This window comes from Coenobita brevimanus, chromosome 26 (genome assembly GCF_032717465.1).
Source record: "Coenobita brevimanus isolate Jiangsu-jjx chromosome 26, ASM3271746v2, whole genome shotgun sequence".
Classification (NCBI taxonomy): domain Eukaryota; kingdom Metazoa; phylum Arthropoda; class Malacostraca; order Decapoda; family Coenobitidae; genus Coenobita; species Coenobita brevimanus.
In genome coordinates this window covers 35187333-35202505 of record NC_136979.1, presented here as the reverse complement: position 1 = coordinate 35202505, position 15173 = coordinate 35187333, and the positions used below count along the sequence as shown (strand labels likewise).

Below are 15173 nucleotides of genomic sequence, written 5' to 3'. Positions count from 1 at the left end.
GCCTCCTGCCATCCATGGGTGCCCCCAGAACTCCTGTCTGAGACCTTCCCAACCCAGCCAACACGCAGTCCTCCTCCAAGAGCAGGTATAAGGAAGTGCATCTGCTCACCCTGTTTGGCCCCAGTCCTGAGGGCCAACGCACCCACTCAGGCCCCACCAGGGAAAGGCCTCCCTCTACATTGCCCAGCAGCCCACACTAGACAACCCAGCCCCTGACAGTAGTCCCGTGCTGCCTGAGACAGCACATGCCCGACGGGACCCCTCCCACACCTGGACGACACCTGCAGCTACCCAGTCACCTGTAGCCCAACTCGGGTCCTCTGTGTTCATTCTAGTGCAATTAATCTGTTACACTGTATTGCGTCCAGCACTGTATGTTTTGTGTCAACATACATGTAAGGTTGGTTGACCTGTGTTTTTGAGCCCTGTTCCTCTGGTTGCATGCTGTAGACCCAGTCTTGAAGAGAACCCCAGATCAGTCGCTCGTACTCAGGGAGCAAGAAGTTGAGCTCTGAGTACGTGGCATAAAACTGACCATAAGGAAGCCTTTGTGAACAGTGAATGGCAATCATACGAACTACGCGAGCGATTGTGAAAGGACATCAAGGCCTGGGTGATGCATTAACCCCTAAAACGCGGCCATGGACAGCCGACCCCCCCCCGGGTGGCGGGGTAGGATCGCGGTCTGAATACCTGTAGGAAAATAGCCAAAAATCAGAGATTAACCCTAGAACATTATACTTGGTATGGCAGATAGTACTTACATTCACCTTTCTCCAGCAACAGGTGTTGAGCCTTCGTGGACTACCCAAGGACTTGTGGAGGCTTGCAAAGTTGGGTAACAAAATCTTCACTTTCACACCTCCAGCAACCCGGTTTCCCCTCTACCACAGCCTCATTCTGTCACAGTAAACTTTATCCTACAACGTACAGGTAGTTTGGAATCTGTATTTGTACAATAAGCACTGAAAATAGGGCTAAAATCAACGAAGCGTATGGCCGACATGCAGCGCGGCAGCAGTCTTCCCGTCACTCAACAAACATTTCCATTTTCACAGCTAAAAACACGTATACTACATTATTTTCAATCATAGTACTTCCCAAAAGACCACCGCGGCACGCTTTTATTCTGCCTTACGCCCGTCACTTTATTCTCGTTCCTGTCGGCTGCTCGCACTGACTCAGAAAAGCTAGAACTCGCCATAATGTCACTTTGAAAGCCTGCGGTAAACTGACACTAAACAGGGGAAAACCGCGCAAAAAAAACCTAGTGTGACAACTGGGGAAACAAGCGTTTCCTATTAGCATAAACTGCTTGTGAGAGGAGAGCGCAGATTTGCAGTTCTGAGCAGTCAGCGCGCTGCCATATATCACAGCCAGGCTGGCCGGGCCGTGGTGGGGGAGGGGGGGAAAAATGCGATACTTGGCAACAACAGAGGTCAGTAGTACAAAGGTCAAGTATGCTAATTGTAGCTAAAGGGTGGTGGTACTGATAGACAATACCAGCTGGAGCATCCTTGCCAGCGTTTATTCAAAATTAACTAAAATCGCAAACGCGACGATCCGCCGTTATGTCCTTTTTGGTGATCGTTGCAAACGCGACACTCCACGTTTAAAGGGTTAAGGACACCGCAAGTACCATTATGAACACTTCTTTGCTAGATACTTTTTCTGCGACGTGCATCCAGACGAACGGACGTGCCTTCACAACTTCCTAAAAGCCGTGGCCTCGTGTTTCCCACTGGTTGTGTAATAAGTACCACAATTTTCGTTCCTTACTAGGCTAAGTTAAGCTACAGTATGTTAATGTATTGGGGTGGTCTGGGGAGGCAAAACCCTCAAAGCTAGGCTAGATTTGATTATTTGTACATATTTAGGTCAACTTTGATTGCTCTGTTGTTTTTTTAATCGTACTCTGGGTAGCTTTTGTTTCAAATTTTCTAAAAACCCAGTGTCTTGGGAATTTCCTCTTGAAAAAGTCTCCAAAATTAAACTACCAGCAGGGCAAAAAAATATATATATATATATATATATATATATATATATATATATATATATATATATATATATATATAACAAAAACTATTGCTACAGTAGATTCGATCATTTACCATCAAAAATTATGATAAACTTTAACAAGTTGCCAATACACCCCTAAGGTTGTGCAGTATATTTTTCTGGACCTGACCTAACCTAACCTAACCTGCTGGAACGGAATGCTTACCTTATAGTTCCCTGCAATGCATATTGGCAACTTGTAAAAAAATAACAAAATTACTTACCTAGAGATCGTGAATTTATTACAATATACAAGGAATCGCCGCGCCCGTTTGGCAGGATGGGAGACCCACACACATCACCTACCTGGGTGTGAGCACCCACATACCGGTAAATAACCAATCTCACCAGTCACTCCTATATCCAAAGCTTTCTCAATGCCCACTTCACCATCTCCCTTGGGACCTCTCCAAATCAACGAAAACAAAGTACAGATCCCTCTTCTTTCCTATGTACTTTTCCTTAAACCGTCGGCCAATAAATCTGTGATCTTTTGCCAGGCATAAACCCACACTGCATTTCATCAATAATCACTCTTGTCCCACTTACCACTGCTTCTTCTAACGATGCACAGGTACATTATCCACCTTCTAATTATTCAGTCAGACCACAACATCCCTTTAAAGCAAAGACATTAACTGAAATACGTAGGCCAAGTACAATACCACCGATACTCACGAGAAAACTGAATGAAACGCTGTATGTGATTGGTCGGGCTTGACTTACACACCGCCATCGGGGGATGAAAAGCGGGCGCTGATTGGCTCTTGCCCTCTGAAGAGTCTGTTTTATTAAAGTCTCGGTACCTTAAAAATATTTAGAAAAAATATTATTTTTTGTTGTTATTATTATTTATTTTCACAATGGTCATTTCAGAGTTTATTCACTTTAGTTTTGCCATTAAGTGTTTTCGTGTTTAGGACAGCCAGGGGGCTGTTACTTCTACTACCTACTTGCTGCTGCTGCTGCAGCTACTACAACTACTAATGCGACTATTACCACTATTATACTACTACTGCTAATTACTGTTACGTACTACTAGTACTACTACTAATTACTATTACTACTACTAGTATGCTTTTATTTTTTTTATTTTTAATGTCTCCGACTCTGGGCAAAGGCTTCAGAGCCTATATCTTGGGGGCAGTAGCCTATTCCAAGGTCCAGTAGTCCTCCTACACCTCCACATGTCACCACTTCGACGCTGACACCCACCGTCCATATTGAATACATGCTAGGGCTGTCTCATACAGGACTGGTGTATTGGTATTAGCGGGGGTATTTTTGCGACATGTCGGCGGGTCTTTTGGTAGATCAGGAAAGTCTGCTTTTATGAAATTCAAATCCTTAAACTGTTCCCTGCCCCAGCCGGGATTCGAACCTGGGTCCATCAGGACTGCAGGCCGCCTCTCTACCGATTCAGCCACCGCCTCCCCCATACTACTACTACTACTACTACTAACGGTCACTACTACTACTACTACTGCTATTATTACTACTACGACTGCTATTACTACCACTACTAAACCATGACTGCTGCTACTACTACTGCCCCTATTACTACTACCATTACTATCATTACTACTACTACTACAACAACTACTACTGCTGCTGCTGCTGCTACTGTACTACTGCTACTATGCTACTGTTATGCTACAGCTACTATACTACTACTGCTATTACACTACTACTGCTACTGTATTACTATTGCTACTTTAATGCTACTGCTACTATGCTGCTACTACGTTACTTCTTCTATTACTGCTACTATGGCATTGCTATTATTATTGCTACTCTGCCACTACTATTATTACTGCTACTATGCCAATGCTACAGTTACTGCTACTATCCCCCTGCTACACATTACTGCTTCCATGCTGCTGCTACTATGGCAAGGCCCCTTCTATTATTACCGTTACTATGCTGTTGCTAATATTATTGCTACTGTTATTGCTAGCTACTATTACTGCTACTATGCCACTGTTTTTATTACTTCTACTATACCACTGCTGCTATTACTTCTACTATGCCACTGCTGCTATTATTGCTACTGTGCCACTGCTGCTATTACTGCCACTATGCCACTGCTGCTATTATTGCTCTTGTGCCACTGCTGCTATTACTTCTACTATGCCACTGCTGCTATTATTGCTACTGTGCCACTGCTGCTATTATTGCTACTGTGCCACTGCTGCTATTACTGCCACTATGCCACTGCTGTTTTCATTGCTACTGTGCCACTGCTGCTATTACTGCTACTGTGCCATTGCTGCTATTACTGTTACTATGCCACTGCTGTTATTACTGCTGCTGTTACTGTTACTGTTCCATTGCTACTACTGCTGCTATTGTGCCACTGCTGCTATGACTACTATGCTGCTGCTGCTATTACTGCTGTGCTACTGCTGCTTTCACTACTATGCTACTGCTCCTACTATTACTGTGCTAATGCTCCTACTACCACCAGGCTGCTGCTCCTATTACCATGCTATCACCCCTAGCACTACCGGGTATGTTACCACTCCTCTAACTACTACTACAACTATTACTACTATACTAATACTATTGTACTATTATATACTACTAATATACTAGTTATTTTTATTTTCCCTTTTATTTATAATTTCTTATTTGTTATTGTTTTAAATTAGATGGATAGATTGTTAATCTATAAATGCTTACTGTGTTTTGTTTTATATTAATTACTTATCACTTATCATTTTAATATTTTTATAGTGGTAGGTGGGGGTGTTCTTCATCCACTCACTCGATGTAGCACTGCTCTCGGGTTACTGCCCTTTCCTCTCTTCCTTGTTTCTTTCCTTACTTCCGCTAATTCTTCCTTTCCTTCATTCTTTCCTCTTCTTTCTGTCCATAGGTGCCTCTACACTGAGTGACACGCTAAATGGTTTCCCTGGTGCCTCTACACTGAGTGACAAGCTAAATGGTTTCCTGTCCACCAGGAAACCATTTACCTGTACTACATTGGGCGGTAACCATATAACCAAATTATGGCACCTTGTGGTTTAGTAGGTAATTAAGGCACTCCAATTGGACTGAGCAGGGGCTGGTTTATATCCAAGGGATGGTTGGGGTTTATTGCTCATGTAATGCCACTTAGGAATGAGTGAGGCTGGTCACTCTCATCATAAATGTCAAGACCAACTTGCCTAGCCCTAGACTCCTAAGCTCCTCATGGGGAAACACAGGATTGGTTGATGATGATGATGACGATCATAATATTTTTCATTTTACTATCTCAAATTTTTAATTGTCCATCCATCCACCCATCATCCAATCCTATGTCGCCCTATGAGCAGCATAGGAACCAGGTGCTAGGCAAGTTGGTCCTGACATTTAAGAAGAGAGTGACCAGCCTCAATCATCCCTGGGTGGCATTACCTGAGCAATAAATCCCAACCACCCCTTGGATATAAACCTACACAGGCTCGATCCGATTGGAGCATCTTAATTACCCACTAACCCACCAGGCACCGTAATTTGGTTATATGGCTACCACCCAGCGTTTATTTTTAGTTATTTTACTTTTTTAGCTTTAGTTTAAATTTTAATGTTTATTTTTTAATTTAATTTAGTTGGTTTAATCTTTTACGTTTTGCATGTTTAATTTCATTTAATTTGCTTATTTTAGTTGTTTTTAATCTTAGTTTTACTTAAATTTTATAGTTTGACTTTATTTTGGCTTGATTTTACGTTTGATTTTATCAGACTATTTTTCTTTTATCTTTATTTTCACTTCATTTTATTTTTGCTTTACTTAATTTTCTATCTATCTATCAATCTATACCCAGGTGCTATAATCCTGTAAGGGGTGGATGTTTGTGTCTGAGTTATTTGTTTTACAGGGAGGAACATTAACCCTCCACCAAGCCACTTGTTGACACATGGGGAACACATATGGGTTGGTTATATGGTTACCACCCAGCATTGTAAATGGCTTCCTGGCTTACAGGAAACCATTAGGCTTGTCACTCACTGTAAAGCTGCCTGAAAAGGAAAGAAGAGTAATGAAAAGTTACAGGATGGGAGAAATTGGAGAGGAGAGCAGACACAGTAAAAGAATGATAAAGGTAAAGGAAAAAGTATACAGCACTACATCAGGTGAGTGGATGATGGTCATCAACACCTACCATTATGCTTTCTTTTTCACTTTTCTTTCCACTTTACTTCACTTTATTTTGCTTTACTTTATATTAGCCTCACATTTGTTTTATTTTATTAGTTTTATCACTTTCTTTATATTTTAGTTTAGTTTTATATTTACTGTTCTATCTAACTATTGCCGGACGCCTCAATCCCGTTCGGGGTGGCCACAAACAAATCGCCTCCACATCGCCCTGTCCCCCGCCATTTCACTGTGGTTCATTATAATTTTTTTGGTTGATTTTTTTAGGCTTTATTATAATTTTTTACTTTAGTTTTTGTTTTTTGTTAAATTTCATTTCTAATAGTTTTTAGTTTAATTTCATGTGTTTTATTCATGATTTTATTTATTTATTTATTCTAAATTAGTTCATTATAATTTTTTTTGGTTGATTTTTTAGGCTTTATTTTAATTTTTTACTTTAGTTTTTGTTTTTTGTTAATTTTTATTTTTATTTGCTTTTAGTTTTATTTCATGTGTTTTATTCATGATTTTATTTATTTATTCATTTTTTGCCTTGTTTTACTTTAGCTTCATCTATATCTCAGTCAGCCTTAATACAAGGGTTTTATATCTAATGGCTTTTGTATCTATGTCGAATCCAAAGTCATGGTCTCTGTATCGAAGCTCCTGTATCGCTTGACATATGTATCTCTCAGTGTGTATCACTTGATGTGTATATCTAGAAGTATGTGTCACTCAATGCATGTTTCTAGATGTCTATCACATATCACTCAACATCGGTATCCCTCGAAGTCTGCAACACTCAACATCTGTCTCAACATCTGTATCGCTCAATGTATATCTTGACATCTGCATTTCTAGACGTCTGTATCACTTGACATATGTATCTCCAGACTTCTTTATATTTCTGTCATTCAACAGCTTTCTCCATCTCCACTGACTACAGTATAAGGAAACAGCAGTGCGTAATCTTTTCTACCCTAAGCATCGGCATCTGTATCAGATTTAAAAAACAACGTGTCCAAAAAAAAACTAGCCCCCCCCCCCAGCCTTGCAATCAAGGATGCATTACATATCCATCTAATCACAGTCATTTCCATATATTTGAGCTTACAAATATCCTCTTCCTTTAAGGACTAGGTCTCACTACCATACAGCATTACACTCCTGACACATGCTGCATACAAAGTTCCCCTAGCACAGAGGGAGAGCTCTCTTAATGTTAGGAGAGGCAAGACCTCTCTGAACTTCCTCCGACCATTCCTTACCCTAGCTACTAGCTCCACCTCCACCTCCAACACATAACATGTTCCTCAAATAATACCCCTCCACACAGTCAAGAGCCTCTCTAGCAAGATCAGTTCTTTCATGCCTGTCAATCTGCATACTCTCCCCAACACACTGCACACACGAAATCTGCATTGTTTCACAGCCTATTTCTAATACCACTACATCTTTTATCCACCCTACTATCAAAAACACTGCACAAGATGGAGTTACTTCCCACACCCTTGCAGCAAACTGTACATGGTCACATTCCCTCTGCTTTAACAGTACTGCCAGCAGCCCTAGATATCTTCACTTTAGTTTTATCCACATTTACTCTCACACCCTTGTGCCCCATTCCATTTCTTGACCTATTAAATCTTTCCTCTGCCTAACTTTCATTTTCTGCTATCAACACCAAGTTATCAGCATACAACATCTCCCATGGGAGTCCATTTCTGATGTCATACGAGACAGCTTCAAGCATTATGATGAGAAGTAGGGGGCTCAGTACTGACCCCCTGATGCATGCCAACATTCACGGAAAACGTATCACTCAGTCTCACTCTTACCTGGGTGCAAGCACTGACATACATCAAAATAACTACTCTAACCAGCCACAACTCGATCCCAAGCCTTCTCACTGTTCACTTCACTACCTACCTAGGGACTCTGTCAAAGGCATTCTCCAAATCAACAAAAATGAAGTGCAGCTCCCTTTTCCTTCCTCTATATTTTTTCTGCAGTTGCTATAAACAATGAATATGGCATCAGGGGTCCCTTTGCCTGGCATAAGCCCAGAGTGAATCTCATCAGTATTCACTCTTTCCTTTACCATATCTTCTAGGACTCTCTCCTTACCTTCCCTATATTGTCCAAAAGTTTTGTACCTCTATAATTTCCTCTTTCCAGAGGATCACCTTTTCCCTTATACACATTTACAGTCACACTCTTATGCCAGTCATCTGGGACAACACACTCATATACTGTACTGTAATCATATTTATCAAATCAGTAACTAAACCCACTCCTATATCTCCTGTGGCCTTCAACATTTCAGAAATCAACCCAGACACACCCACCACCTTCCCTAATTGCATCTTGCCAATTGCTCTGCTCACAGCAGCAGCATCCATGGCCAAGGGCAAATCACTAGATCTGCTGACTCCAAACCTTCCCTGTTCCAGAGAAACTCATCATTCAGCAGCCGATTATAATGCTCTCTCCAGGTGTATTTAATATCCTCACTGTCCACTACTACCCTTCCTTCATCATTCTTCACACACTGCTCACCAAAAATATCTTTTTCCTCTTCATTGGATTTGCCATGGTAAATACCACATTATCCTTTTGACACTATTTAGGTTATCCAGCAGGGGCACACCCAGGAATTTTCTAAGGGGGGGGCCCTTAGTGAGGTGAGGTCAGGTAATTCAATAATTACTGGGAGGTCATTTGCAGGTTTAGAATCAGAGAGCTGCTGGCTCATGTGTTACTCTTTGTTTGTACTTGCCAATTTTTCATGTTTTGCTGTTATCGAAATAATATTATATAAACTTTTTTAAGGACCCAGAAAGCTAAGGGGGGCCCGGCCCCCCCCCCCGGGTGCGCCCGTTATCCAGTAAAAATCTCCGAGACAGATTTTGCCCTGTATACTTCCTTTCTGACCCTACACTTAGCAACCAAGAATTCCTCTCTGTTACCACCCCTTTTCCATTCCTGGAAGTGTTATTTCCTCCTTAACTGCAGCTTCTACACCCTCATCCCTTGACCATGTTACCTTATGTCTTGGAGGGTCTCTTTTCCATCCACACACTGAATCAGTAACTCTCAAGAGATTGTTCATGAGCGTTCTGTACTGCTCATTAACACTTCTGTCTACAGCTCCCTGTTCAGCCACCACTCTAATCTCTCTACAGACTGCATCCCTTACTGCTTGGTTTTTCAACTTCCATATTTTCCTCCTGGGTGCATTGGTCCTCTTTTTCATCACATGCTCCTTCACCAACATGTCATATATCAGAAATTTGTGTTGCTGCACACACTTTTTGCTCCCTATAACTTTAACATCCTTCACCAACCTCCTATCAGCCCTCCTGACCAGGAAATAATACTAAGTTAATACCCTGCAGGAATACAAGGGAATCTGCTTTATCTCTCCTAAAGTCTGTATTGTTTCTCAACAGGTATACCTACCCTGCTGAAATGCTACCCAGTAGGGAAATTGGTGGGGAAAAATAAGGTAGGAGAACTCTGGCCACTAAACTCAGAAAATAAATTCCTGTTTTTAATTCACCAAATACTGGAGAAAAAAAAAAAAAAAAAAAAAAAAAAAAAAAAAAACAGCAGCCCACATTCCCCCCCCCCCAAAAAAAAAACTATTGTTTTACTCATTCAACCATGCCAAGCCACAGAAAGCAAGAAATTGCAGTGTTCTATTAATAAAATTATACTTTCATCTTGTTAGCAATTTTTCAACATCTCCAACAAAAACATGGGTTCACTGAAGTCATGGCTGCATGAATTTGAACAGTTACTCCATGACTACAGTTACATTTATGAAGCTTGAGACATCACTAGCCCTAAATATATTACAGGTATAGGCCTACTAATGCTGAAGAATATCATGCACTACAATATACATCTTTGAAGAATATCATGCACTACAATATACACCAAGATTAAAATTGTGCAGCATGCTTTAGGATACATAAAACTTCAATAATTCACATACCCAGTAGTACTGTATTAAGAAAATACCAAACAAGCTTAGTGTGGCTATACTACAATACAGTAAAAAAAAAAAAAAAAAAAAAGTAAAAAACTACCTAAACATTTTTCCTCAACTTTTATTCTATTCTTCCAGAGTGTACTTCTATGTCATGCATAAAACCACCATTAAATATATTATGCTCTGCTTGCAAAACACACTAAAATGTTTAACATTAGCACATTCATCGAACCTCTTCTTCTTTTCACAGCCCTATTATATATATATATATATATATATATATATATATATATGTGTGTGTGTGTGTGAGAAGATGCAGGGAAGCTCTTCAATTTTCAAGACCATTTACGGAAGACCAGTGGTAGGTAGACATGATTCAGCCTCCATCCCACATTACATAATGCAGTCAGCAATGATACAGAAAGGTTAGATATGTTCCATCATCATTACAAGCTCTATCAATTATTTTTTTAAAAAAGGGGCTTGCTCACCCTTTTAAACTTTCAGATTTAATAATAAGGATTAATTGTACACCAAAAACCATCACCAACCTCATCAATGAACAAAATCTCAGAATCAGCTCTTCTTTGCTTTAGCTTTGCCCTTCCTTTCATTGTAATACACCAGTGTGCGTGAACTGCAGAACAGTAACTGATAGAAAACCATTGCTGCCACAATGCTATACAGAGAGAGAATTGACACGTACTCAGCACGGTTGGGGAAGGGTGTACCACAGATTGTGTACCACTCGGAACCATCGAGAGGTGGGTACTTCAGGCAATGGAAGCCAAAGTAGCCTTCATCATAATTCTCAGGACAGAGGTAGGTGTTGCGCTGCAGCTCCTGATAACAGACAAGTGGAGAAGGAAATCAGGAATAATTATGTACTTGGTATATAAATACTCTCTCTCTCTCTCTCTCTATTGCCAGATGTCTTAATCCTGTAAGGGGTGGCCACAAACAAACTGCCTCCATGTCGCCCTGTCCCCTATCATTTCACTGCCCTGCTGCCAGCTCACTCCCCCCCTCTCTCATATACCTCTCTACTCCATCCCTCCATCTCATCCTTGGCCTCCCCTTCCCCAACTTAGGATGGGGATACGTTCTGACAAACCAATCATAAGTGGAATATGTAGTAAGTTGAAAATGCATTTAAAACACCTAACCAACCAAAAACCATAGCCTAGCCAAACCTACCTTAAACATGCTTAGAACACTTACATTAGCCTACAGTTAGGCAAAATCATTGACACAAAGCTTATCTTATAATAAAATGTTGAATATCTCATGTAATTTATTGAATACAGTACTAAGGTTGTCAACCGCGAAAGTCCATGCTCATGTACGATGGCCATTTTGGGCTTACTGCCTTCATGCTGGGCAATTATCTTGAGTTTCATCTCAAAAGCAATTGCCTCCCTCTCCTTCTTCTCACCAGTAGCAGTAGACACAAATGGGCATTTTGTAGAAATAATGGATGCACAAAAACAACATAGATACAGGGTGGGTATCCAAAAAAGAAAACTCTGACAACACAGAACATTGTAGGGTATCGATTGTTTACACTAGAGGCTGCGGGGCAGACTAGGAGAAGCAGTTCGCTGGTGCTGCCCAGTAAAATGAGAGAGTATCGTACCGCATATTGCTACCCAAGGAAAACACCAAAACTCAAAGTACGGTTTCTACTGAATGTGTACCGCTATTGTACCTTTGTAAAGTTGAAAAATTGTAAGCAGACCGATCGAAACACGGGGACTACCTGTATATAAATTAAATAACTGCTAATCTTTTCATAATACAGGAGGGCCCAAGGCTAGGATATCACAGTCTACATCATTTAAGCCTTAGGAGACTACATAATATCACTGGAGGAGTTTGTATGATAGAAAAATCTTTAGCTACTCATGGACATGAACAGTGATGAATTAACGCAAAGTTTACTTCAACTTAAAATCACACCACCATGCCACTAAGGCATAATGATGTAGTGAGTGTAGGGCCTGAGGCTAGGGTACCACAGTATACTGCAGTATGTTTATGGGTAAATGACCTGCCTACTTCCCTTGGTGGCATTACATTGTCAGAAAGCCTGCAGTCACCTCTTGGGGAATGAACCTATGGAAGGTTGTCACTCTGCCTGTGATTTTCTGTCCATTAGACTTCCAAGCATCCAGACTTGAGGCATATGAGGTGAATTTAAATTCTTCAACCAGATGACTTATGAGGTGCTACCCAAAAATTCCCGAAATCTGACTAAAGAAGGAAAAAAACTAATGTCAAGACCTAAATGCCACTGTCCCCTTCAAAGCAGTTTCCTTGGGCATGCAGTCATTGATCCCAGCATTTCTCCCATGATCACACTGCAGTCTGGAAGTCCTTAAGCATCAGCTTGTTTGGGACCTTTTGTGGTTATCTCCTGGATCTCCTCAATGGTGTCAAATTTTAGTCCTTTCAGCTGGATTTCATTTTCGGATAGAGGAAAAAAATCACAAGGGGGCAAATCTGGTGAATAAAGGGGGTAGGGGACAACCAGCATGTTTTTTTTATGCCAAAAACTGCTGAACAACAAGGGCTGTGTGAATGGGTGCACTGTCATAATGAAGCACCGATTTGTTTGTGTGCCACTTGTCATGACGCTTCTGTCTCATGTCGCCAGACAAAATCCGTTGGCAAGTTCCATACGATAGGCTAATAATGTCACAAGCCTCATGGACTGTCCCTCTGTGATCTTCGAGGATGGTTGCACAAACTTTGGCCACACTGTTAGGCATTGAACTGGTGGAAGGGTGACCAGAATGTGAATAATCCATTTGTTGATATTTGTCCATTTTTAAAATGCTTAAACTGGTCGTAGGTCTGTGTAACCCACTGTCACCAAACACCTGTTTTAACATTCTATGAGTTTCAGCCACATTCTTACCGAGTTTCACACAAAACTTGATGCATGCATGTTGTTGTTTCACATCCTCCGTTATTGAGATAACAAAATTCGCGAACTATCCCAAACATACTGATAAAAAAACACACACATGCGACAAACACATCCACCTTGTACAACACAGCTTGACACAGTAACAATCATAGGGTGCATGCACTGCCATCTTCCATCCACGCACCGTACGACAAGCAGATTCCGCCCTGCTTTAAAATTTCGGGAACTTTTGAGTAACACCTTGGATAATAAAGCCTCACTATAAATTGCCTTTTCTGATGTTTACTTTGCCAAACTGACCAATTGGCTATTGAGTTCTACTACCATTGAACTTGTTTGGCAGTTTCCATCAGTTTGCAGAAGGAATAGTATGGGAATTTTTTTGATATTTTGGAACAATCCTGACTGATGTATAGTGTACCGTACTATAATTTTTGCTACAACCAGGAAATTACACTCAGGTGACCTTTCAAATTGGAGAGGTTACCTGTTACATATACTTTTAATTAACCCAATCATTACTAGATATCACTCCAAAGTTGACTGAAATTATCTGGAGGCAGCAAGTGTTTCATAGTATGGCTCTGAACTCTAATTCAGCAAAAGGAACATAAAATTAACTAATTTCATATGTCAGCAACCATGATGTTCCTGGAAATTAAACATAACACTGTACTACTTACAGGATGATTGTTACTTAAAGCAGCATATTCCACTATCACTTAAGAAGCATTACTAACTTTTTCAATTTTATTATGTTTTATGGATTTATTCTTATCATCTCCTAATGATTTTATTCAGCTATATGGATACCTAGAGTAATGAAATGGTAAATGAAAGCTATATATACCTTCTCCCTTTTGACAAATCCCAGCATAGCTGAACAGAACTCTCTGCTGACATCATGAATAAAAATGAAAAATATGTCATCAAACTGAAGGAATGATGGTATCCATACTTATCTCCTAACAATACTATAATAGCTCACCCACATTTAACCTGACAGAGATTTTCATCACTATACAATTCCCATGGCTAAGTGGCAGAAGACAATAAAATAGTATTGCTCAACATCCTTTCCAGAGCAGTTCTGTGACTAGCATCATCCTCCAGTGTTAATCCCTTGTTAAAATTCAGTATTCAATATGAAGCAAGGGTAAATTTAGGCCTAGTTCAAGTGGAAAGAGTATAGGCATCAAAGGTTAATACTGTATGTATGACTACCCTCACCAGTAGTTGTGCAAACCAATAAAATTTCATTACATAGACGGATGGCTATTTCTGGTTAAGCTAAAGTGGACAGAGTATAGCATCACAAACATTAGAATGCATATCACTAACCCCACCAGTAGCTGTGTAAACTACTTGAGTTTCATCACATGGACCAACACGCTGATGGAGGCCGATGGAGACCTCTTTCTCAGGGTGTCCCATCACCACCATCCCCAAGTAGAGGCCATAGTGCACGACCAGACTCACCACCAGCAGGAATACTGACCAGTGGGACCTTTCACCTGGAATTACATTAATATTCATATAGTAAAACTTACATTAACACATTCCCCAAGTACTATAAGCAGTATAAGTCCGTCACCTCTCCTGCTTTTCTCTCCATGAACCTGAAAATTAGTCAGGTGAATCTAAAGTAATGACATTAGTGATATGACTTGAGGCCAAAAGAAGTGAAGTACCAGCTGCTGCAAATTTAAGAGCCTGACTTTCCAAGTCCATGGTGAGAGAAGCAGGAGAGGTGACAGGACTTTTGTTGCCATTTGTATCTTCAGAGACAGTGCACTACCACTCACCACCAGCAGGGAACATTCGTCTGGGATCATATTAAGAGCCCGTACAGTAAGTCATCATTACATGTCATCTATTTTCATGTTTGCTTTTGCTATTATATTTGCAGTAAAATACATAATATTTGCCTATCAAAGTTCTATAGCTACCTATGAAGCTCAGCTGCCAGTTTCACTCTACCTACAGTACCACTTCTGTGGAAGAAAATGTAATAAGCACTGACTGAACAGTGAACCTTATATTAAAACATTCAGTGT

At 40.5% G+C, this 15173-nt stretch overlaps 1 protein-coding gene across 1 annotated transcript in view; it reads right to left on the bottom strand.

Annotated features, from left to right (window-relative positions):
• Window positions 1-15173, bottom strand: part of LOC145394003 (uncharacterized) — a 64142-nt gene that overhangs the window by 11215 nt on the left and 37754 nt on the right. Inside the window, exons 8-9 of the mRNA XM_080267974.1 lie at window positions 14458-14630; window positions 10891-11027 (exon numbers count right to left, since the gene is read on the bottom strand). Coding sequence (XP_080124100.1) covers window positions 10891-11027; window positions 14458-14630 — 310 coding nt within the window. The remainder of the gene's footprint in view (window positions 1-10890; window positions 11028-14457; window positions 14631-15173) is intronic.